The 23,599-nt window shown below is 43.2% G+C and overlaps 2 protein-coding genes and 9 non-coding genes across 18 annotated transcripts; 6 read left to right on the plus strand and 5 right to left on the minus strand.

Moving 5' to 3' along the window:
- The first annotated feature begins 1,302 nt into the window (after nt 1–1,302).
- On the plus strand, nt 1,303–9,661 carry LOC128752245 (oocyte zinc finger protein XlCOF20-like). Of its 8 annotated transcripts, none has more exons than XM_053853253.1 (7): nt 1,305–1,546; nt 1,888–1,986; nt 2,559–3,416; nt 4,604–4,671; nt 4,794–4,926; nt 5,937–6,035; nt 7,262–9,661. In XM_053853253.1, the coding sequence occupies exons 1-7, from the start codon at nt 1,501–1,503 to the stop codon at nt 8,404–8,406; spliced, it is 2,448 nt and encodes an 815-aa protein (XP_053709228.1). In that variant the 5' UTR covers nt 1,305–1,500; the 3' UTR covers nt 8,407–9,661. The 8 variants fall into 8 exon arrangements, with proteins under 8 accessions (XP_053709236.1, XP_053709228.1, XP_053709229.1 ...); XM_053853254.1 differs by having other exon boundaries at nt 2,562–3,416; XM_053853261.1 differs by lacking the exons at nt 5,937–6,035; nt 7,262–9,661 and adding an exon at nt 5,424–5,579 and having other exon boundaries at nt 1,303–1,546.
- Nucleotides 9,662–9,926: 265 nt separating this feature from the next.
- LOC128752282 (gastrula zinc finger protein XlCGF8.2DB-like) lies at nt 9,927–14,778 on the plus strand. The gene is made up of 2 exons (XM_053853346.1): nt 9,927–10,126; nt 12,940–14,778. Exons 1-2 carry the CDS (start codon nt 10,108–10,110, stop codon nt 13,992–13,994), a joined length of 1,074 nt encoding a protein of 357 aa, XP_053709321.1. The 5' UTR covers nt 9,927–10,107; the 3' UTR covers nt 13,995–14,778.
- A 554-nt stretch (nt 14,779–15,332) lies between these two features.
- On the minus strand, nt 15,333–15,404 carry trnaa-agc (transfer RNA alanine (anticodon AGC)). The gene has a single exon. It is a non-coding gene; the product is annotated as a tRNA-Ala (tRNA).
- Nucleotides 15,405–15,620: 216 nt separating this feature from the next.
- trnaa-agc (transfer RNA alanine (anticodon AGC)) lies at nt 15,621–15,692 on the minus strand. Its single transcript has one exon. It is a non-coding gene; the product is annotated as a tRNA-Ala (tRNA).
- Nucleotides 15,693–17,404: 1,712 nt separating this feature from the next.
- On the minus strand, nt 17,405–17,476 carry trnaa-agc (transfer RNA alanine (anticodon AGC)). Its single transcript has one exon. It is a non-coding gene; the product is annotated as a tRNA-Ala (tRNA).
- Nucleotides 17,477–18,143: 667 nt separating this feature from the next.
- trnaa-ugc (transfer RNA alanine (anticodon UGC)) lies at nt 18,144–18,215 on the plus strand. Its single transcript has one exon. It is a non-coding gene; the product is annotated as a tRNA-Ala (tRNA).
- Nucleotides 18,216–19,445: 1,230 nt separating this feature from the next.
- Nucleotides 19,446–19,517, plus strand: trnaa-cgc (transfer RNA alanine (anticodon CGC)). Its single transcript has one exon. It is a non-coding gene; the product is annotated as a tRNA-Ala (tRNA).
- Nucleotides 19,518–20,007: 490 nt separating this feature from the next.
- trnaa-agc (transfer RNA alanine (anticodon AGC)) lies at nt 20,008–20,079 on the minus strand. The gene has a single exon. It is a non-coding gene; the product is annotated as a tRNA-Ala (tRNA).
- Nucleotides 20,080–20,712: 633 nt separating this feature from the next.
- On the minus strand, nt 20,713–20,784 carry trnaa-ugc (transfer RNA alanine (anticodon UGC)). Its single transcript has one exon. It is a non-coding gene; the product is annotated as a tRNA-Ala (tRNA).
- Nucleotides 20,785–20,891: 107 nt separating this feature from the next.
- Nucleotides 20,892–20,963, plus strand: trnaa-agc (transfer RNA alanine (anticodon AGC)). Its single transcript has one exon. It is a non-coding gene; the product is annotated as a tRNA-Ala (tRNA).
- A 1,720-nt stretch (nt 20,964–22,683) lies between these two features.
- On the plus strand, nt 22,684–22,755 carry trnaa-agc (transfer RNA alanine (anticodon AGC)). Its single transcript has one exon. It is a non-coding gene; the product is annotated as a tRNA-Ala (tRNA).
- The last annotated feature ends 844 nt before the right edge of the window (nt 22,756–23,599 follow it).

Raw genomic sequence — 23,599 nt, forward strand, 5'->3', positions numbered from 1 at the left:
ATCAGTGCAGATCTTAAATGGAAGGGAAAGGTTCGGCGAAGTTACCACAGGTGAAGACGTGAGGACGTGTTTAAGGTAGATGAAAGTACCTTCACAGTGTGCCGTCCATTCAAATGCCACATTTTTCCCAGCCAGGTGGTTCACAAAGCGCCGATAGTAGAGGCAGAGGCCCACACTTTGGAAGGAGTGCTAGGAGTTGCCTGTTTCTCACCTTCTCTCGTGGATCAGGCTCAAGGCTATGTTGAGAAACAACATGTCCCAAAAACACAACATGATCCCTGTGGCAAAGTGACATTTGTTTGAATTAACCTTCAGACCTTCAGATTGGATTCGGTTCAAAACTTCCCCTAAATGAAGGGCGTGATCTTTGAATGTTGGACTATAGATATAGATATGTTGTCTAAGTAAACAAGACAAATCTGCCCGGGCTGGCCCCACAGGACAAGCTCCATCATACGAGCTTTTGTCAGAGCCATCGTCATTGCTCATCACTGATAAAGTCCCCAGCCAGTGTTAAAGGCAGTTTTCTCTCGGGCCTCCTCAGCCCTCTCCACCTGCCACTAACCATTTGAAAGGTCTGAGGTACTAAACCTGCCAAGGTGTCGAGGCTGTCATCAACTGGTGGAAGTGAGTCTTTCACTGCAACAGCCTTCAAATGACAATCCAGCATCTTCATTTGCCATCTTTTTTTTAAAAACAAGGACCACCAGTGAGGCCCAGGGGCTGCAGCTGTCTTCCATTAGCATGTCAGCTAATAACCCTGCTACCTGATGCTCAGTCTCTGCCCTTTTCTCAGGGGATGCTCTGTAAGCAAGCTGTTTAATTGGAGGGCGAATCTCCGTCCAAATACGATGTTTAAGAAGGTGATAACTACCTGTTTTCGTATTTGTATTAGTGCTAAAACCATCTCAACATTTTTGCAATAACTGTGACAGTTTGCGTCTTTGTTCATAAGTAAAAGGAGACTCATTCAGATTCACATGTAGTTCAGACCTGGACTCTTCTCCTGCCTGGGCCTGACATGAAAACTCGACAGCTGATACAATTGCCCCCTCTGCTGGGGTATGTGTCCGCGTGCAACTGTCGGTGTGACTCTACAATCTTCCCCGCCACTAGTGGCCGCTGTTCCCAGTAATCCTTCTCTGACTTGCCTCTGACCCCTGCGGAGAAAAATACTACTACTTCCGTTCTACGCGCCGCCAGCTTTAAACTCAAAAATTGATGATCGAACTGAGAGTCTTGTTTAAAGGCAGCGTTGTGAAGAAGGATCTTACCTTAACCCTATATACCATTTGTTCTGGAATAGAACTGTTATTTTTCTCCGAGTTTAGTCGAAGTGTTCTGCCAGAACACTGAAGCAGCGTCGTGTTCTTTTGTTCTTCTCTGGTGGCTGAAGATGTCCACAGTTGGAAAGATTCCTTCAAGCATCGGCTGATATCTGCTTCCGACCATCATCTGCTGCCGAGTTTTCACGACAAATTCATCGGTTATAAACGAGGGATGGGACGAACGAGAATCCTGCTGGAGATGGAGACCGAGACAGCAGGCACACACACACACACACACACACACACACACACACACACACACACACACACACACACACACACACACACACACACACTACTCAACGCATTCTCACTCACAGTTAACCACGTAGCGACTATTTCTGATTTTGCCTCCAGATATTGCTCCAACCTCCTCTCTCTGGTGACACAGGCCGTGTATTTTCCAAATCTACCAGAATTTAACTATTTGAACTATTGGAATGATTGACAAAGTCGAACAACATTTGATGCACCTTTCGTCCAAACCGACACATAGCGTCAACTACTGTACACGCCAGTGGGGAATGTGGGCTCTGACCTCTCCATTGAATGTTCACAGGACAGGGAATCAGCAGAGTCCAGAAGCAGAATAATGATGGAACCATCAAAGAAGAAACAAAAGAGAGGGACATCGCGAGATGTGTACATGTTAAGTCAGGTATGAATATTGTTCAGGATCTGCTCTCATTTCCAGTGTGGTATAGTTCAAATACAAAACTGCTGACAAAGCAGAAAAACGCTGGGAAAAGCAAACTATTCTGTTTAGTCCAACTCGATCCTGAGTCATGTGACCGTGGTACTCTGAAAATCACAGTGCTCCTCACTTCTCTGAAATGTAAACAGTTTATCGACTCTTGTTGATAATTCTGGAGCCACTTTATCTGTTCTCCATGTTGAACCTCCATTAAAGCGAGGTTTCATTTAGAAAGAAAATAATTTACTTTCTGTGACAAAAACACTTGTACTGATGCTGACTCAGTAAGTCATAGATTTCTATATAGTGATCAAGTCTAAATGCCAATAGCTTTTCAGGAATAGTTGAGAATTGTTGCAGTCAAGATTCAGGTTTGTGGTTGCCGATCAACAGGTGAACAGTAAAATGTATATGTGAAATGATATGTTTTCAATATGTGCATGTCTCACCTGAGTAAAAGATGCAGGTCCATGGTAAATGGAAATATTGATTCTCAATGGCTTCTCTAATCATGTCCTCTCATTTACTTGAGGAAGAAGCAGATGGAGATAATTTTGGTGGAACAGAACCAGCTGACTGCCTGGATGCACCACTCCTCCCTGACCACTTGAGGTCACTGTCTTCTGACTCTGACACTGATGACAGCGCAGACTGGGGAGAAACCAGTGACAGTCAGTCACATTCCAACTCTGTTGAGAATCCCAGAGTTCATGTGAAAGAGGAGACAGATGATGCTGATCACGAGTCACTGACCTGCTCTGGATGGGGGAAGAAATGCCTGTCAGAGATTGAACTGACTAGACATAGGAAATCCTGCCATGGACCTTTAACTTGTTCCCTTCGTGGGAAAGGTCGTGGGACACGAAAAAAACTGTGGACTCGTATGAGTGCAAAAAAACCTTTCACCTGCTCCCAGTGTGGAAGATGTTTTTCACAAAAAGGTAACCTGAAAAGGCATATGAGAATTCACACTAGAGAAAGATGTTTTGTTTGCTCTCACTGTAGCAGTTGTTTTGAATTTAAAAATGGCCTAATTGACCACCTGAAGCAGCACTATGGGGAAAAACCTTTCATCTGTTCCGAGTGTGGAATATGTTTTTCTCAGGAGGGCAACTTGAAAATTCACAAGAAAATTCACACTGGAGAAAAGCCTTATGTCTGCTCCCACTGTGGAAAATGCTTTACGCATAAAAGTGATATGAAGAAGCACATGAGAATACACACTGGAGAAAAACCTTTTAACTGCTGTCAGTGTGGGAAATGCTTTTCCAGGCTCGACAACCTAAGGAATCACATGAAAATTCACAGTGGAGAAAAATCCGTCATCTGCTCCCATTGTGGGAAATGCTTTACTCTGAGAAGTGGCATGACGCGTCACCTGAGAATTCATACGGGTGAGAAACCTTTCATCTGCTCCCAGTGTGGAAAGTGTTATGCCAAAGCAGCCTCCCTGAAGAAGCACATCTTAATTCACACTAGGGAAGAGACGCTCTCAGTTTGATATACCTTCTGTGCAAAAAGGAGCTTGAACACACGTGCCCCACAAACTTTTTAGAGAAAGATTTATGCTGAAGTGCTGTCAAGGACTGGACGATTTGTACTGAATAGCAAATTATTTTGACAGATTTGTTTTCTGCATTATTCACACACAACACACAATTCTCTGATTAGATTGGGTTCCACCTTAATATAGATTACAATGCATCGACTCCAGAAGGGAGTCAGACGATGGCACGTTAAGTCCACCCACTAAATATGTATGTATTCCATTGTGTGGCAGACGTCAGCTCGCGGTGTTGCATATTGATAATAGATTAAAATATGAATCTCAATTGCACTAAAGCTCAGTTTACTCGTGATTAATGGTAACTTTTTTGTATCTGTTCTAAATGTAATTTAAAGGAAGATGTGAGCAACACAAGAGCGGCCAATAATGGTTTCCTCATGCAAGCATTTGTTTACTCCAACAACCCAGCATTACAGATTCTACCAAGAACGTTCTTTAGAATAACCCCAGAGACACTCAAGAACACGCTAACAGCATAGTATTGTAAGCATTATTGGGACACTACGCTCAGCTTTCTGAGGAAATGGCTTATTTAACATTTGCGACTGACATGGAGCGACCTGTTTCAGCGACTTGTTTATTTACTGTCATGTATTTGACTTGTTGGTCAGTTGATTGTTTAGATTTCAATGAAATTAGCATCTGAATTAATGTTAATTAAACGCCTCACCTGAGCTTTTTATTTTATCTCTGGCATGACCCAACCACAGCCACAAGCAACTGACATCAAAGGCGTGTAAGACTATGGAAGTCCTCTGATGTGACCATAATCATAGAATATGACGTTTTTTCATTGGCATCCCAAGAAATAAAAGGTGAATTTGGTTCTGACTGGGGTCACAGGTTCTCTCTGGATAAATCCTGAAGTGTTGCTTACACAGAGGAGAAGTGATGAAGGGATGGGAATAGAAATGCGCAGCTGAATAATTGTGAATGACTTTCACTAAATTTTACGATTAAACAAGGAAGCTGTGCTCACAAGGATAAGATGAGGTCACTGTGTTCTGAAACCAGCAGGAAAACATGGAGCTGGTGACTCTGAATGTCAGGAAGAGGAATCAGCAGAGCATGTTTGTATGGTGGTAAATATGAGATGCATCAACTTTGAACCTTACAGTGCATCAAACTACAGATCTCTCCCAATCACTCGTTTCATACATTTATGAAATGGAGCATTGGGATTGTAATACTCACGTTTGTCCAGGAGGGGGCAACACGCCTGTATCTTCTTGATGTCGAGGAGCTCAATGGACGAGTGGAGCTCCGTTACGGACGGTGGATTGCGAGGCAAAACAAAGAAGGAGCTGACGGGAGGAAAGAGCTGACTATACTAGCAGGTACGGGAAAGTCCGAGTCAAAATAATTCGAATACTCAGAAAGGAAGCCGAACGTGTCAATCTAAACCCTGTTGATTACACTATGTAAACAGTTAAACAAAGCTCTGCTTGCGGAAAACATTGGTGAAAAAGTGAATGTGGAGTGCCGGAGGAGCACTAGGTTGCTCAGAGAGTGGAAATACCATGTGTTATCAGACATGCCAGGCCCATCAATCTTCCTTCATGCAGAACTTCTCCGGTCCTGTTGTCGGGTTCACCTGTCACTCATCCTTGCCACTAGGGGACGCTGTTACCAATAATCCTTCTTATTCTTACCTCTAACCCCAGCGGCGAATAAGCTGCTGCTACTTCCGTACGGACGCGATGTCAGCTTCAAACTTGATGGTCGGACTAAGATTGTGTCATTCTCGGAGGCACATTTGATGTGAAGGAGTGTCTCTTTTGTCGTCAACGATTTAGTGTAAAATGCGACTGTTGTTTTTCTCCGCGGTCCGTAGAAGACTCTTAGAACACGGAAGGAGCCTCGCGTCCCTTTGTTCTCCTGTGGTCGGTGAAGATGTCCAGAGTTCGCTGCTGCCGACGATCATCAGCTGCTGAGTTGACATGACATATTCATCGGGTATAAACGAGAGAGGGAACGAAAGAGTGTCCCGCTGAGATGGAGACCGAGGAAGCGGGTACACACACACACACACACACACACACACACACACACACACACACACACACACACACACACACACACACACACACACACACAAGAAGTAACACTGTGTCACTCTCAATAAGCCACACTGCGTCCAGATATGAAGCCGAAGCCAAACTTCCCTCTGACCTTTGTTTGTCTCTATATTCTATTGAACTATTGCAGTGATTGACCGTGCTGTCAAACTTTCATGCCAATTGATCAAATGTTTGTCCGAACAGACGCCATGTTTTCGTAATATGAGTCATTATTTACATTAAAATAAAACTGTGGGGAACATGGATTGTGACACCTCTGTTCACAGCACCAGGAATCAGGAGGGACCAGCCACTGAATATTGTTGGAACCTCCGAAGAAGAAACAAAAGGGATGGACAACATGGGATACACACACGTTAAATCAGGTAGGAATATTGTTCAGCATCTGGTTGACCTAATTCTAGTGCAAAACTGCTGACAAAGCAGCGAAACACAGGGAAAACAAAAGTAGTCTGTCTAGTCTAACAAGAGTCATAGTTACAGAGTCATGTAACAGTGATGAACCACTTTATATGTTGTTCTTCTGGGAAACATTTTCAGTCACAAGATGAGGAATCATCATTGAAGCGATGATGGAAATAAATATGGAAACACCTTCTCTCAGTTTGAAATGAAATAGTTTGTCGTCACACAAACAACACGTATTGATGGTGACTCAGTAACTCAATGAAATTATCAAGTCAAAAGGCAAATAGTTCAAGATTTTTTTTGTAAATCGGAGCGGCTAAGATTCAGGTCTTGGTAAGCTTGTTGATAAAAAAAAAACCCATCACAGTCGTAGTTTAAAATATATTTCTAATACAAGACACTCTTAATAATGATCGTAGTCGACTCCCAATCTGTGGATCAAGGTTGGTTTTGTTCGAGCCAGCGGTCCAAATACATTTCTGTCACGGTTGTCTGCCATGGATCACATCAACACACACATAATGTCCCTCCCACTGCGCTGCCGCCTCCACAAAACACAAGGGTGAAAATAGTTGGGAATTCAACTGACATCTGCTGCGGTACTGGTGGTGTCCCCCTCTGCTGGTTCACTGATCACTGTCAAACTGTCTCTCAGGCAGCGCTAAGGCTACATGATGCCAGTTTGGTTCCATCAACACATTCTCATTCGATCAATGTCTTTGGGAAATCATCAATCATGTAAATGATAAACAAACATTTTAGGAGAGAATTGTGGAAATATTTTTATCACACCAGAAAAAAAAGTTATAATAATATAATTATAATACACTACTGTATGAAAATTGGATCCATGAAGTGGAAACTCCATAAAGGTCCTCCCACAAAGTAATTTCTATTCAACGCCTCCGACTTCAAATGTGACATGGAGCTTTGTTCCGCTAGCAGCTGCAGTGTTCCTGCCATTCTGTAGCTATGGTCTTTTTCTTTTGCCATCATAATCTTGTGGGACAGAATCAACGTTATCAGGTTGACATAATATCAACATAATGTTTTCTCTTGTCTGGAATTATGTTAAAGAACATGCCAGATTATATATTTCACATGTTCTTAAATGACTTGCTGGAAAATATGGTATATACTGATTCTAAATGGCCTCTCTAATCATGTCCTTTTCTTTTAATAGAAGCAGACAGAGATGATTTTGGTGGAACAGAACCAGCTGACGACTTGGATACACCTCTCCAGCCTGACCACCAGAGGTCACTGTCTAGTGAATCGGACACTGATGACAGTGACGACTGGGGAGAAACCAGCAAGACTCTGTCTGATTCCAACACTGTTGAGGATCCAAACATTGATGTGAAAGAGGAGGCTGATGATGCGGATAACAAATTACTGGTATGCTCTGGTTGTGGGAAGAAATGCTCCTCAAATGCTGAACTGACTGGACACAAGAAATCCTGCTGTGGGCCTTTCACTTGTTCGCTTTGTGGGAATCGTTTTGACAAGAGAAAAGAACTATGGAACCATATGAGACTTCACAGTGCAGCAAAACCTTTTATCTGCTCCCAATGTGGAAAATGTTTTTCACATAAAGGGAACCTGAAGAGTCACAAGCAAATTCACAGTGGAGAAAAACCTTTTGGTTGCTCTGAATGTGGGAGTTGTTTTACATTCAAAAAAGGCCTGATTGACCACATGAAGCGCCACACAGGGGAGAAGCCTTTCATCTGCTCCCAGTGTGGAAAATGTTTTTCTCTGAAAAGCAACTTGAAAAATCACAAGAAAATTCACACTGGAGAAAAACCTTTCATTTGCTCTCAGTGTGGGTCTTGTTTTAGGAGCAAAAGAAGCGTGATTGATCACATGACTCATCACACTGGAGAAAAACCTTTCATCTGCTCCCAATGTGGAAAGTGTTTTTCTCAGAAAAGCAGTCTGAAGAATCACATGAAGGTCCACACAGGAGAAAAACCTTTTGTCTGCTCCCAGTGTGGAAAATGTTTTTCGCACAGTAGTGACGTGAAGAAACACATGAGAGTTCACACTGGTGAAAAACCTTTCAACTGCTGTCAGTGTGGGAAACATTTTTCACTGAGCAGCAACCTAAAGGAGCACATGAGAATTCACAGTGGAGAAAAGTCCTTCATCTGCCCCGAGTGTGGGAGATGTTTTACTCAGAAAGGTGGCCTCACGCGTCACATGAGAATTCACACTGGTGAGAAACCTTTCATCTGCTCCCATTGTGGACAGTGCTTTACATTTTCAGCCTCTCTGAATAAGCACTTAAGAATTCACACTAGGAAAGAAACGTTAAACTGCTCCTAGTGTGAGAAATGTCAGATACTACACATCTAAATTGAACTCCGGAGAAAAGCATGTCTTCGACACTATGTGTGATATGCCATCTGTGCAAAAAAAGGAAGCTGAACATGCATGTGATCCACATGTTGGCTGACTTTATAGAAAGATTCATGTTGAATTGCCTCCGAGGACGATTTCGGTGGTGGGCAATCGAATTGCAATTTTTTTGTGAATGTTGTGATTTTTGCTCAGATTTTTCTTCACGAGGGAAAGTTCTTTTCTGCATTATACACTACGCACAAGCATGTGTACCGATTTGGTTCCATGTTAATATGGAGTACTGTGGATCGCTCCCGAAGGGAGTCAGTCGATGGAAAACTGAACAGATTCGGTCAGTTTTTGAAGTTCACCACACTCTATGTGAACTTTGAGACGCTCTTTACATCGAAGCATCACCACGATGATGAGACCTGCACATTTTGACAACACGCAATCTCCTAGCGTGTCACACATCAACTGTCTCAGGCGGACTTCTGCATTGAATCGTGTTGCAGGGGTCAGCTCACGGTGTTGCATGTAGACGCATTAGATGGTTTTTTTAGGTTAACCTTTTCATGCTTTTTTGGGAATGACTTGTCTTCCTTATCATCTTTTTTATTTTCAGTTTCTGTTGGGTTTTTTTTTCATCTTCAAGCTAATAGAGATGATGGTGCCTCTCATTGCTGCTTTCCGTGCGTCCCATAATACTGATGGTGACATATTTCCATCATCATTGATCACCAGATCTTCATTTTTCAAGTTAATTTGTCATATCTCCACTAAGTACATTCTCCAGTGTTATTATGATTGTCTTGGCCCAGATTAAGTTGAAGGATAATGGCTGCATTTGAAATAGGGATCAGTTCTGTTATTTTCACCACCCTATATGAGTCTTTTGACTCACAGAACAAATGAATTCTTGAATGTTCTTGAGACATGGATTTTAAGGCCTTTTCATTTGGGTGTCTGCATGCCAACAAGACCCCACTTGCTTCATTGACTCTATCAATTTTTTTCATGTTCTCCTGGAGGTTTCATTGCAGTTGGATCTCTATTTTATTTAGTTTTAGTTAGTTTATTTATGACAGTTGTCTCTTCCCATCAAATAGGTGCCTTCACCTTCATCAGCCGGTAGATGAGGCAAAGAACTTGTACCCACTCACATACTTTAAATGATCGGTTTTTGAAAGGTCTGTCCCTTCATCCATAACTAATGTAATTAAAACTACTTACCAATGTTTGCATGTGTTAATTTAATATTTTGTCTTCTGCTTTGTCTCTGACATTAAATGAAACAATAAACTGAAAACAGCAACAAAAAAGACGTGATTGCCACCAAACAATCGACTTCATTTACTCTCTAGAACCGATCTGTTTGTGTTTACACGTCTTTGCGTTTTTTGAGCGATTTAATACGATTGTGATTTTATTAGTTTTTCCTACTATGGGCCACCGTAGAAAAGACAGGCACCGCCCTCTCCGCCATTTTCTTTCCCTCGAACCACTGAAGCGGACTCGCGTTCTTTTGTTCTCCTCTGGTGGATATAACCGCGCAGACTGCAGAATTCCAAAGGTTCCTTCACGCAGCTGTTGATAGCTGCTGCGGACGATCACCTGCTGCCGACTTGTCACCACGCATTTATTGGCTATTGACGAGAGACGGAACGAAAGAGAGTCCTGCTGGAGATGGAGACCGAGAGAGCAGGTACACACACAGAGAGAGACTCTCATGACTACATTAAACATCTATACTTGTCTCCCAAGATTTAATACTGGTCGGTTTTTTTCCCCACATTTTGATGTAGTGACGTCATATCCGTGTCTAGGTTGACCGTGATCAGTTACGTTGTCTGGGTATTTGGCAGATACAGACGTTATTAAATCTAAAACAATAACGTTCTGGGACCCAATTCCTCCATCTGTCGAGCTTCAACTGTTTGATCTCCTGGCTGCAGCTGCATTTCATTAAAATAAACAACTCGAACTGCGTGTTACACATCGGGAAACCCGCACATCTCAGGCGACACATCAGCTAACAACGGATCACAAATGTATGTTCCGTGTGTGAGATCATTATTTTTTACCCTTGTTTTTCACTCCGCACTCAAATGGAACTATCCATGTACGGTGGGTAAACTGTTAAACCATCTAAACCCTCTGGTTCCAGCAATGACGAACGGGTACTGTGAGATCCTCTGAGAAATATACACCTCCTTTTTTTTTAACTGGCCAAATGACTGCATGTCTTCCACCAGAAAATCTGATCTTTTATGCTACAATAGTGTCCTTTATTAGAGAGTTGTTTACTTAATATTTACCAGATCAATTTTGATTTTTTTCCTCGGCTGCTGTCCTGTCTGGATGACCCACTGGACTCTAAACTGGTCTGCTGAGTTAAAAATAAAACTGCGGCATATTTTTAGCACCTTGGAATTTCATGCAGCAGTGCCATGCATCGCTAGGTGATGCTATCATTGACTTGAATTCTAGCGGATCAGCTGCCAGCACTTGGGCAGGAGAATGGGTTGCCCTGGGTGCTGATGGTGCTGCAGTGGACCTGGGCAGCAACAGGAGAGTCACAGCCCTTCTATGAAGAGAAGCAAGGGGTTTCATCGCTCCTTTTACAGTACAGTACAGTACAGTTTGAAAATGATCAAAAAGTGTGTCTTTTTTATGATGATGTTCCCTGTGTAGTGTTCCTGGCTGACAGTGTGTAGTGAGCACTTGTTACAGAGCTCCTCTCAAGGGCGGAGACCCTTGATGCTATGTGACACAATACTGTGTCACATAGCATAGCAAAACTGCTTTTTCAGTAATGAGTCACTGGGCGTTGCTATTTTTCCATTGTTGGGAAGTGAAATATTGACATTTGCTTTCCTCGACTGCGTCTTTCGGTCATTTGCAACACGCCAGTCACATTTTCAGCACGTGGGCAGTTCATGTGTCGAGCTGCCGGCTACATGGCAGTATATAACAGAGGAGTGGGGAGAGAGATGCACGTTTTTGTAGCTGGAAATACAGCCACTAATTTAAGTTAGTTAGTCTTAGTCATGTGTGGATGAAGGACCACCAGATCAAGACCCTGTTATGGCCTGCTCAATCTCCAGACCTGAACCCCATTGAAAACCTCTAGAATGTGATGAAGAGGAAGCTGGATGGTTGCAAGCCATCAAACAAAGCTGAGCAACTTGAATTCTTGCACCAGGAGTGGAATAAAGAACAATGTAAAAGTGGGTTATTCCACCAAATATTGATTCCTGAACTCTTGCCAAGTTAAAACATGACTATTGTGATGTTCTTGTTTTCTTTGCATACATAGATCTTTTTTTAGTTATTTTGACCATTTGTCATTTTCTGCAAATTAATACTTTGAATGCCAATATTTTTATTTAGAATTTGGAAGAAATATTGTCAGTAGATTATAAAATGAAACAGAAATGTCCATTTTACTTAAACACATGTAAATAGTAAAGTCAGAAATACTGACAATTTTGCAATGGTCTCTTCTTTATAAAACACTACCTCCATCCCCGTGGTTTGAATATAAATCAGCTCCAGTATGTACTGCTCGGGACTGTGATGGCAAATGGCACATGGTACAGTCTTCACCAGAGTGAATATTCCTCTTCATAGTCGAATCCACCCTCTGGCTCTCCGTTTTTCTCCTACTGCGTAACTGCAGCCGCCCTTGTCTCAGTGCCGTTTACTAACATAGAAACACACCCACAGGTGTTGCTCAGATTAAAGTTACAGGTCTCCTCCATCTGCCTGTCTAAAATAGTAACTACACCGAGCTCCATTTTGCACCGTGGCCTGTTGAAATATGCCCCATGTGGCTTGCTGCCTTTATTGATTTTGGAGACAGCATCAACACTGTTGTCTCCCCCCTCGCTCATGGTTATACGTTTCTCATGAGTCTGGGCCAGCTGAAGGTTTCCTCCTGACCAGTCGCAGCAGAGTGGGTGTGGTTAGGCAGAACAGCTTCCGGGAAACTAAGCCTTTGCGATGGACAGGGCTTGTGCACATTTTCTTTTGCAAATATTTGATGTCAGAGAGAGAGTGTTTTGAGAGTTTTGTGCAAACAGACACATCGCTACCTGTTCAATTGCGTCCCAACAGCATTTACATCGCTAGATTAGTTCCTCTTTAAACTTCGGAATGTTTCGTGAAGTTTCTGTAAATAAATGAAACTCAGGTGGAGCTTTATTTGTTGGAATCATTTTGAAGAGCACTATTAACAAACTAGTTACAAACTGGAAATTTGTGCAGGTGGACAAATAAGCTTGTATTTTGTGCCCAGGGTTATTACCTTCTTATAATATTCAGTCTAGTAAGTTAGAATTTACAGCAAATAACCACATTGATGAATTTTTCTTCATATAATATATAAGAGGGACATTTAAAATTGTCATGAACTCACAGATAATCTCTCTATAATGCTCTTCAGTATGATGTTCTAAAATGTTTTCTTCGATATATCGATTCTAAATGGTCTGTGCATTACTTTACTTTAAACAGGAGCAGGTGGAGATGATTCGAGTGGAACAGAAGCATCTGGCACCTTGGATACACCTCTTCATCCTGACCACCAGAGGTCACCGGGCTCTGAATCAGACACTGATGACAGTGAAGACTGGAGAGAAACCGTAAACACACAGTCAGATTCCAACTCAGTTGAGAATCCAAACTTTGATGTTAAAGAGGAGCCAGATGATGCTGATCACAAGTCACTGATCTGCACTGGATGTGGAGAGAATTGCTTCTCAACGGCTGAACTGACTAAACACATTAACTCGTGCCCTGGACCTTTCACTTGTTTGCTTTGTGGGAATCGGTTTGAGAAGAGACAGAAACTGAGGGACCACATGAGAATTCACTCTGGAGAAAAACCTTTCATCTGCTCCATCTGCGGAAAATGTTTTTCGCATAAAGGCAACCTGAATGGTCACATGAGAGTTCATACTGGAGAAAAACCTTTCACCTGCCCCCAGTGTGGAAAATCTTTTTCACATAAAGGCCACCTGAATGGTCACATGAGAGTTCATACTGGAGAAAAACCTTTCACCTGCTCACTGTGTGGAAAATGTTTTTCACGGAATGGTGCCCTGATTAGTCACAAGAGAGTTCACACTGGCGAAAAACCTTTCATCTGCTCCGAGTGCGGGAAATGTTTTTCAGAGAAAGGCACCCTGAATTATCACATGAGAGTTCACACAGGTGAAAAACCTTTCACCTGCTCCGAGTGTGGAAAAGAATTTTCACTGAAAGGTAGTCTGACCCTGCATATGAGAACTCACACTGGAGAAAAACCTTTCATCTGCTCTATATGTGGAAAAGGATTTTCACAAGATGGTAGCCTGAAGAGTCACATGAGAATTCACACTGGAGAAAAGCCTTTCATCTGCTCCCAGTGTGGCAAATGTTTTTCACTGAAAGGTGACCTTATGAAACACACGAGAGTTCACACTGGTGAAAAGCCTTTCAGCTGTTCTCAGTGTGGGAAATATTTTGCTCTAAAATGGAAGTTGAGTAGACACATGAAAACTCACATCAAAAAAACCTCTGTCACTTAAAGATTTAGGTTTAACCATCACCTGAAGAATCACGGGACACAACAATTGCACCGGTCACTTTTTTTAACACCTATTAAATGAAAGTAACGCTGTAAAGGAAATGTCACTCATTACCGACAGCCGAACACGCCTTGAAACGTGACTTAAGCACATATTTCACAGTTCATGTCACACATTGGCTTCATTGGATGTGAGCCCGAGTGTCCACTGCTTCGTAACCATGGATACAGTTTATGAAGAGAATGTACATGGTTTGAATTCCTGTATGTAATGGTTTGTTCCTACTGTTGCTTTGTTTAGGTACAGATCCTTCATTCTTAAATCCATTTATATTCCTGATCATCTTTCTTTAGAACAATAAGACTTCAGAATCATCTTTATTGCCAATGTCAGTGAGGATCCCAACAACTTTTATTTATTTATTTTTTTATCCTTTTGTGGGGCTTTTGTTCAAATATTTAGCATCCCTGCATTTGTTTCAGTCAGACATGTTATGTGATGCCAGTTAGCTATGTTAGAGATTCACTGGTAGATATTTAGGTTATTTATTAGGTTTATTTATTTATTTATTATTTATGATGGTGTTATTTTCATCATGGTTTCTCTCCCAAATGCCCCCACAGCTCTTCAAGCAGCACGAATGATTTGCTGCAGAATAATTTATGTCCTTGTTATACTTCTAATTCTTTTTGGTTGTCATTCTTGGTTTTCTCTCTGGGGGACGCCATCAAGGAGCCCTCGGCCCTGAGCCAAAGAAGACATCATCCTCCAGTTTGTAAGGTTGTGCCAGTCCAAAAGTAAACAGCTGATGCTCAGTGACCTGTCTGTCTTGCTTTATTCCCAACGAGAAGCGTCAAAAATGGAATCAGAATTCTAAAATAACCAAGTACCATTCCTTCTTCCAGCCATATGTTCTTCTTCTTTATTCATTAAGAATGAATGTAGAGGGTTTGATATGTTAAAAAAAAAGCTTTAATTTAAACACTTGTTGAGATATTTTCCACAAAATTATTCAAAGCTCCTTAAACATCCCGCTGGACTGGGTTGAAGTAAGGGCTGGACCAGCCGTCAGGAATCCCAGGAGTGTCAGAGTGGGCCAATCAGTTTTGTTGTTTTTTTGTCTGCGCTTTGCCTGACAAACTATTGGGCCTCCATTGCATCACCAGTACCAGTCTTTGTGATACAGATGGGCTGCCATTAGAACTAGTGGGAACTGTGCCGACTGGTGGCAGAGACTATTGGCAATTAAAGAAGAAGGCTGATGCTGAGCGGGTCGCAGCATTTCTTGTCTCAGTGTCCCGGTCTAGAGGAGGTCAATTGGTAGAAATGGCAATAGAGTGGAGATGCTGGGGATCGATCCCAGGACCTCATACATGCTAAGCATGCGCTCTACCACTGAGCTACATCCCCCACTGGTTACACCTCCCCTCCCCCACAGCCTGTCCGTACGGAAGTGGCATCAGTACTTCCTCACTAAAAGGGTCAGATGTAAGCATGAGCTGAATTGCTCGAAACGGAGCCCTCAGAGATTATTGATGTTAAAAATAGAAATTATGTCTACCTTATGTTGAGCGGGCAGCGGAGGTTCTCCTTTCAGATCCAGAGCAGGTAGGAATGACAATAGGGTGGAGATGCTGGGGATCGATCCCAGGACCGCATGCATGCTAAGCATGCGCTCTACCACTGAGCTACATCCCCTGCACATTAATTTCCTGACACCAATCCATCGCCTTTGTGAGACGGAGGTAGTGGTCAAAGATCAAAGCAAGCCCGACCCGAACCATCTCTCTGCCAGCAGCACATTCGGTTCTCTCACTGGCTTTGCTTAACTGCCTTCTTGAATGGGCCCCATGGTCAATCCAGTGGTGATCTCCACATTCCCAGTGGCACCAGCCTGGTATGTGGTGACCCTCCTGACTCATGTGTCAGTGGCTTGATAAATAAAAAGAGTCTTAGCCACAAAGGAAATAAACAGACATCAGGGGATGTAGTGATAGAGTGCGTGATTCACATGTCGAAGTCCTGGCTTAAATCCCTAGCATCTCCACTTTTATCTTACTTTACCACTTTATCTTTATCTAGTTTAGTTGCGAGGCCTTTTTGAGTCCACTCTGATACTGGTGGACAGAGGAGTTCAGATGGTGTTGCACTTTGTGTCTGTGGATCTGGAGAAAGCCTGTGACAGAGTTCCTAGAGAGGAAGTGTGGTGCTGTGTGAGGAGGTCAGGAGCATCAGAGAAGTATATGAGGGTTGTGCAGAACATGTATGAGGACAGTGAAACAGGTCCTCATACATGCTGAGCATGTGCTCTACCACTCAGTGAGGACCAAACCCATGCTTTTCATGTATGAGGTCCTGGGTTTGATCCCCAGCATCTCCACTCTCTTACTTATGCAAGAAATGTTTGTGTTCACCAAAATTTCAGGAAGTGTGAATCACACCTTTGCGCTCAGTGTAATCAATTGAATCATTGAAAGAAAAAAAAGAAACACCAAAACGTCAATGACAAGAGGTCTGGTAACACGAATTGAACAGGATTGAAGTGCAACATCAATGAGCTCAGAGAAAAGGGTCAAATGAGAACAGAGACTCAAGTAAGTGAAGTTATCTCTTTTAGAGGGAGAGACATTCTGCCGTGAAGGTTCAGGTCGAGTTAGAGGCACATCAGGTTCAGAAACATCTCTTTGACCTTCTGACCGGCTGAGTGGCAGGTGTGCAATTCTCTATGCAAGTGAGAGACAGCGCATCATCATAGATCTGTAACTCGTGATTTAATGTTGTCACATCCCACATCACTATCTTCAGACAAATTATATACACAATTGACTGCAATATTGTTTCGATACTTCGATGCTTGATTGCATAGATATTGTCTTGATAATTTAAGTCGGCAAGATCAGTACATAGAGACTTGGATATGCTGCTGGATATAACTGAACTGATATTGTAACGACTATATCTGTTTTTTTAGAACAGTTTCAACAAAATGATTATTTATGGAAACTCCCTTTTAAACACCAAAATTGAAACATGCTCCACATATTTTACAGTAAAAATAGGTGTTTTCATGTTTGTTTTTTCTTCGCTTGTAAAGTCAATGAAGCTGATGCCACATCCTTGAAGGTGCCTCATGATGAAGTTGCAAACTTCACACTGCACACACAAAAACCTCACGCAGAACATTAAACAGCAGATTGTTCACTTTTGCGAAGTGGATATGCAACTGTCAACTATTAACTGAGGAGTTATGACGGCTGATCTTCAACAACAGGCCAGTCCTGTCTGTGAGGCAATCCTGACCGATTCTTGTGAGGACCTTCTTCTTCTCCACAAGGGTCAAAGGTAAGCATGAGCAGAATTACTGGGAACCGTGATCTCGAGCAGGTCAATTGGTCGGGCTGGCAATAGAGTGGAGATGCTGGGGATCGATCCCAGGACCTCATGCATGCTAAGCATGCGCTCTACCACTGAGCTACATCCCCAACTGTTTATAACCCCCCCCGACCTGAAAAAAGTCATGATGCAGTTCGAAGGTCGCTCCAAAATCATTCCCGAATTTCAAAGTACGACGTAAACCTGTCATGGTTTCCTCCACGATCATCCCCCAGCCCCTCCTGTTTTTCTCCACCAGACCGTTGAGGGGCTGAGCAGCTCCTTCAGTGGACGACTGATACACCCTCAGTAGAGGAAGGAGAGCTACCCTAGGTCCTTCATCCCCACTGCCATCAGACTGCACAACTCGACTGTGGAGCTAACACTGTGTTGTTACCAGTCAACCGTCATCATATCTACACTCTGTCTGAAATTGTACAATGTACATAACACCTCACTCCATGTTGCACCACGATATTGCACATTTGTATAGATGTAAATATGTTGTGATGACTACCTGTTTGCACTAATCATTTTTACTTATTTCTGTTTTGCACTAACAACCTAAGAGCTCCTGTAACAGGAATTTCTCTTTGGTGAGACCAATAAAGTCTATCTTATCTTATCTTAAGTTGCAGGATCTGTTCTCATTTTGGCCAGAAAACTAGTCTGTCTTGTGTCACACCTGCAACAATGGCTGGTGCTATTGGTGATATTTTCAGATAGTAGTGCTTGATTAGAAAGTGTCTTTGCCACCAAGGAAATGAATGGGCACAAGGGGATGTAGCTCAGTGGTAGAGCGCATGCTTTGCATGTATGAGGTCCTGGGTTCGATCCCCAGCATCTCCACATCCGTTTATGCATGGCCTGTTCCTACTCACAGAAATATCAGGAAGCAAGTGTGAAAGACAGCTCTGGTGCTGAGATGGCCACGTTGTGAAACTACCTCATAGTAAACCTAACCATCAGAGATGTATGTGAGGGTTGTGCAAAACTGTTGAGGGTTGCTTTATGAGTGATGGAAGGCGTTAAGACGAGACTAGGATTCTTTCTGGCTTTTGTTCTGGACAGACTGCCAGATGAGGTTGGAGAGGAGTCTCCATGGACTATGACGTTGACTGACAGGACCTCATACAAGCTAAGCATGTGCTCCACCTCTGAGCAACATCCCCTTGTGGTTCTCCCTTGCAGTGACCTGAAACACGACATGATGTTGTTCATCCTCAGATTCAATGAAAACATTTCATCTCAATGACATTTGGTTACGACCGACTCACTAAACAATCCCACTGTAGTGTTTAGTCTCTCTGTCTCGAGCTGCATCATTCCCTTTCTTGGTTTCTTCATCCACTGAGCTCCACCCCCTCATAGTTTGGTTCCTCTTTCAGTCCCTGCAGGATCCACCACCTTCTTGACCTATCAAGTGGTACATAGTTTTCTGAGTCCGCACTTTCGACACATTTGCGAGGCTACTTTACTTTGCTCTCTTTAACCAGTGATTTCTGCGCGTTGGTGGACCCTGCAGAGTTAATACCGACATTTAGAGCAGACACTACTTCAGAGTCTCTCTCTCCTCACGCCTGTTATTTACTGCCGTGTAGCCAGCAGCTTGACACGTGAGCTGCCCGCGTGTTGAAAACGTGACTGGCGTGTCCCGCACATGACATCATGCTCAAAGACGCAGCTGAAGAGAGGGAAAGGTAATTTTTCGCTTCCCGACAATGGCAACAACAGTAACGCATGGTGACTTCGATAAGTAACTTTGATTTGATTGTTTAAAAGACGATTAATCTGGAATTGTCTTTCATGAAAATGAATGTGACTACACCTGGAAATATTGACGTGATGTCTATCAACACCCCTCTAGTCAGCTCAGGTGTGTCACCTGAACCTGCTTCATGCAGGACGAACAGCACTTTTTAATACAGTCGCTCCACATTTAAATTACCATGTGAGAAGAAGCTAAACATATGATTAATATGGCAGGAAGAAGGGATGGGAGAAGGACAGAGTGAGGTCTTTGACCTGTCCTTTTTATGTGTGAAGTGTTGTGTCTTTGCCACGAAGGGAAAGACACAAGGGGATGTAGCTCAGTGGTAGAGCGCATGCTTCGCATGTATGAGGTCCTGGGTTCAATCCCCAGCATCTCCATTTTTATATTGTGAACTTTGTACCTCAACAGAAAAATGTCTTGAACAGACTTGAAGAATTAGCCAGTTTAGATGTGAGGCTTTTTGGGTGCAGTTTGATACTGGATAATGGACCATGGTGACCCCAATGATGTTGTTGCACGTAGCACCTCCTAACTTCTGTTCTCCTGTACATAGGAGGTCAGATGGAGTTGCACCAGCTGGAGTCTTTGCTACAAATGAGGCTTGTATGAGGTCCTGGGTTCAGTCCCCAGCATCTCCACTTCCCTTTTTGCGTGGCCTGTTCCTACTCACAGAAATATCAGGAAGCAAGTGTGAAAGACAGCTCTGGTGGTGAGATGATCACATTGTGAAACAATAATTGTGTTTGCGAGCATATGTGCCTACCTAATATTAAAAAAATAAAGAAAGAAAGAAACTTGTACCTCATGCTGCACAGCAGTTCTCCTTTCAGATCTCCAGGAGGTCAATAGGTAGGAAGGACAATAGAGTGGAGATGCTGGGGATCGATCCCAAGACCTCATGCATGCTAAGCATGCGCTCTATCACTGAGCTACATCCCCTCCATCTACCAAGGAGACTGAGGTCATTTGCCGTGTGCAGACCTCTGCTCAGGACCTTTCATGACTCAGTGGTGGCCTCAGCGTTCTTCTATGCGTCTGTCTGCTGTCGGGCAGCACAGGAAGAGACTGAACAAGCTGGTCAGGAGGGCCAGCTCTGTCCTGGGCTGTGCACTGGACTCTGTGGAGGAGGTGATGATGTTGCAAGTAGCACCTACTCAGTTCTGTTTTCCTGTACAGAGGAGGTCAGATGGAGTTGCACTTTGTGTCTGTGGATCTGGAGAAAGCCTGTGACAGAGTTCCTAGAGAGGAAGTGTGGTGCTGCGTGAGGAGGTCAGGAGCATCAGAGAAGTATGCGAGGGTTGTGCAGAACGTGTGTGAGGACAGTGAGACAGGTCCACATATATGCTCAGCCTGTGCTCTACCACTCATCTCCATTCCCTTGTGGGCAACAGACCCTTGCCAACTGAGTGAGGACCATACCCATGCTTTTCATGTATGAGGTCCTGGGTTCGATCCCAAGCTCCACCGAGCCAATGCTTTTTATTGAAAACATGATCCAAACTGAATAAAGAATAGTTTTGTGTGATTACTATTGTACATGACTGAGTGATGTGTGGATAAAAAAAAAAAACTTGGAGATGCTGGGGATTGAACCCAGGACCTCATACATGCAAAGCATGCACTCTACCACTGAACTACATCCCCTTGTTGGTATCACAACTGAGTCACAAAACAATCCCACTTTGTCTCGAACTGCATCTTTCACATTGATCCTTGTTCACAGTCAGTGAGGACCGAACCTATGGTCACAAGGGGATGTAGCTCAGTGGTAGAGCGCATGCTTAGCATGTATGAGGTCCTGGGTTCAATCCCCAGCATCTCCACACTCTTACTTATGCAAGATCTGTCTATACTCACCAAAATATCAGGAAGCAAGCGTGAAATAAAGCTTCGAGACTTGTACACTAGTTTATGCTCATTGTAATCAATCAGCGATTCATTCCTTAGCGCAAAATTTAATTGAAAGTATAACCGGACAGATGTCATCACAATGAACACATGATGTTGGACTGCATTATCTGATTTTAAAATGATGGCTCTTCCGACAACATATAGCAATGTACCGTATCACTACTCCTGTATCACATTGCAAGATCCCTGCCAATACACAGCTCTCGTCTCCGTGTCAACAAGGCTTCACATGGAACTTCTGCATCTGGCCCAAAAACTGAAAACCAGTCCGGTGGTCATTTGGGTCATAGTGAAGACTCTCTCATTTCCTCCTGGTGGAGAGCAAAGGCAACATTGTTAGGTGACAAGCACAATTGAAAGAATCATGAGGGGTGATGCCCTCAGTTGCCGAGTTGTCATGTGTGCATTTAGGGCTCTTTCATGCGCAAAACATTCCCCACACTAGGAGCAGATGAATGGTTTTTTCTCCATCGTGCTGACTCATGTGCTTCATCAGGTCATACTTCAGTGAAAAACATGTTCCACACTGGGAGCAGATGAAAGGTCTTTCACCAGAGTGACCTCTCATGAGCTTCTTCAGGCAATCTTTCAGAGAAAACTCTTTCCCACACTCGAACATATGAAAGGATTTTCGTCGGAGTGAATGATCATGTGTCGCTTCAGGTTGCTTTTCTGTGAAAAACCTTTTACACATTGGGAGCAGGTGAAGGGTTTTTCTTTCCGCTTCTGACCAGCTGAGTGCCAGGTGTGCAATTCACTATGCAAGCGAGAGACGGTGCATCAGCATAGATATAGTCCTGGTTATGATTAGCCACCTTTGCATAGTTAGGTTCAGGGGTAAAGGCTGGGAAAGAGTTGTCGTAATGAGAAACCTCAAGATGTCCCCACAAGGATAGAACTACAGGTCTGTTTGCACAAATGTGTGCGTGCCTACTTGCTCTCTTGGTCTCCATCTCAGAAGGGCTCTCTTTTGTTGCGTGTGTCCTTTATAGCCAATGAAAACGACGAGAAAACTCGGCAGCAGATGATGGTGGGCTTCTGCTTGAAGGAATCTGAACAACTCTGGACATCTGAAAATACTGACAATAATGGAAACTGTACACCTAATGCTGAGCGGAGCGGGTTGTGGCAGTCCTCGTCTCAGTGTCCTGATCGAGAGCAGGTCAATTGGTTGTACCACTGATACACCCTCAGTGCAGGAAGGAGAGCTACCCCAGGTCCTTCATCCCCACTGCCGTCAGATTGTACAACTAGACTGTGGAGCTAACACTGTGTTGTTACCAGTCAACCATCATCATATCTACACACCATCTGATATTGTACAATGTACATGACACCCCACATCATGTTGCACCACGATATTGCACATTTGTACAGATGTAAATATGTTGTGATGACTTGCACTAACAACCTAAGAGCTCCTGTAACAGTGAATTTCTCCTTGGTGAGATCAGTAAAGTCTGTCTTATCTTATCTTAACTTGCAGGATCTGTTCTCATTTTGGCCAGAGAAGTAGTCTGTCTTGTGTCCTGCAAACACCTGCAACAATGGCTGGTGTTATTGGTGATCATTATCACATACTAGTGCTCGATTAGAAAGAGTCTTTGCCACAAAGGAAATTTATCGGCACAAGGGGATGTAGCTCAGTGGTAGAGCGCATGCTTAGCATGTATGAGGTCCTGGGATCGATCCCCAGCATCTCCACTCTATTGCCCTTCCTACTTATGGGAGATCTGTACGTACTCACCGAAATATCAGGAAACCAGCGTGAAAGAAAGCTTCAAGACTAATACACGAGTTTACGCTCAGTGGAATCAATTGAAAGAAAAAAAAAAGATAGACCAAAATGTCAATGACAAGAGCTCTGGCAACATGAATTGAACAGGATTGAAGTACAACACCAATGAGCTCAGTGAAAAGGCTCAAATGAGAACAGAGACTCAAGTAAGTGAAGTTATCTCGTTTAGAGGGAGTGACATTCTGCCGTGAAGGTTCAGGTCGAGTTAGAGGCACATCAGGTTCAGAAACATCTCTTTGACCTTCTGACCGGCTGAGTGGCAGGTGTGCAATTCTCTATGCAAGTGAGAGACAGAGCATCATCATAGATCTGTAACTCGTGATTTAATGTTGTGATATCGCATATCTTCAGACATTTAGGAAGAAAATATGAGAATAAGAAAATGCAGAAATATCGCATTACTTGGAGGCATGATACTTGCATATGCTGCTGTTCTTTTTGCACACTGGAGTTATTTTTTTGATTGCAAGATCCCTGCCAATACACAGCTCTAGTCTGGCTCTTCTGCATCTGGCCCAAAACTGTGAAGCACTCTGGTGGTCATGTGGACCACAGTGAAGACACTCTCATTTCCTCCTGGTGGATCACAGAGGCAACATTGTTCAGTGAAGAGCATTCGGGGGGATGACCTCAGATGCCGAGTTTCCATGTGTGCATTCAGGGCTCTTTCATGTGCAAAACACTCCCCACACTAGGAGCAGATGAAAGGTTTTTCCTGCAGCGTGATGGCCCACGTGCTTCATCAGGCCA

Source organism: Synchiropus splendidus, chromosome 1 (genome assembly GCF_027744825.2).
Source record: "Synchiropus splendidus isolate RoL2022-P1 chromosome 1, RoL_Sspl_1.0, whole genome shotgun sequence".
Classification (NCBI taxonomy): domain Eukaryota; kingdom Metazoa; phylum Chordata; class Actinopteri; order Syngnathiformes; family Callionymidae; genus Synchiropus; species Synchiropus splendidus.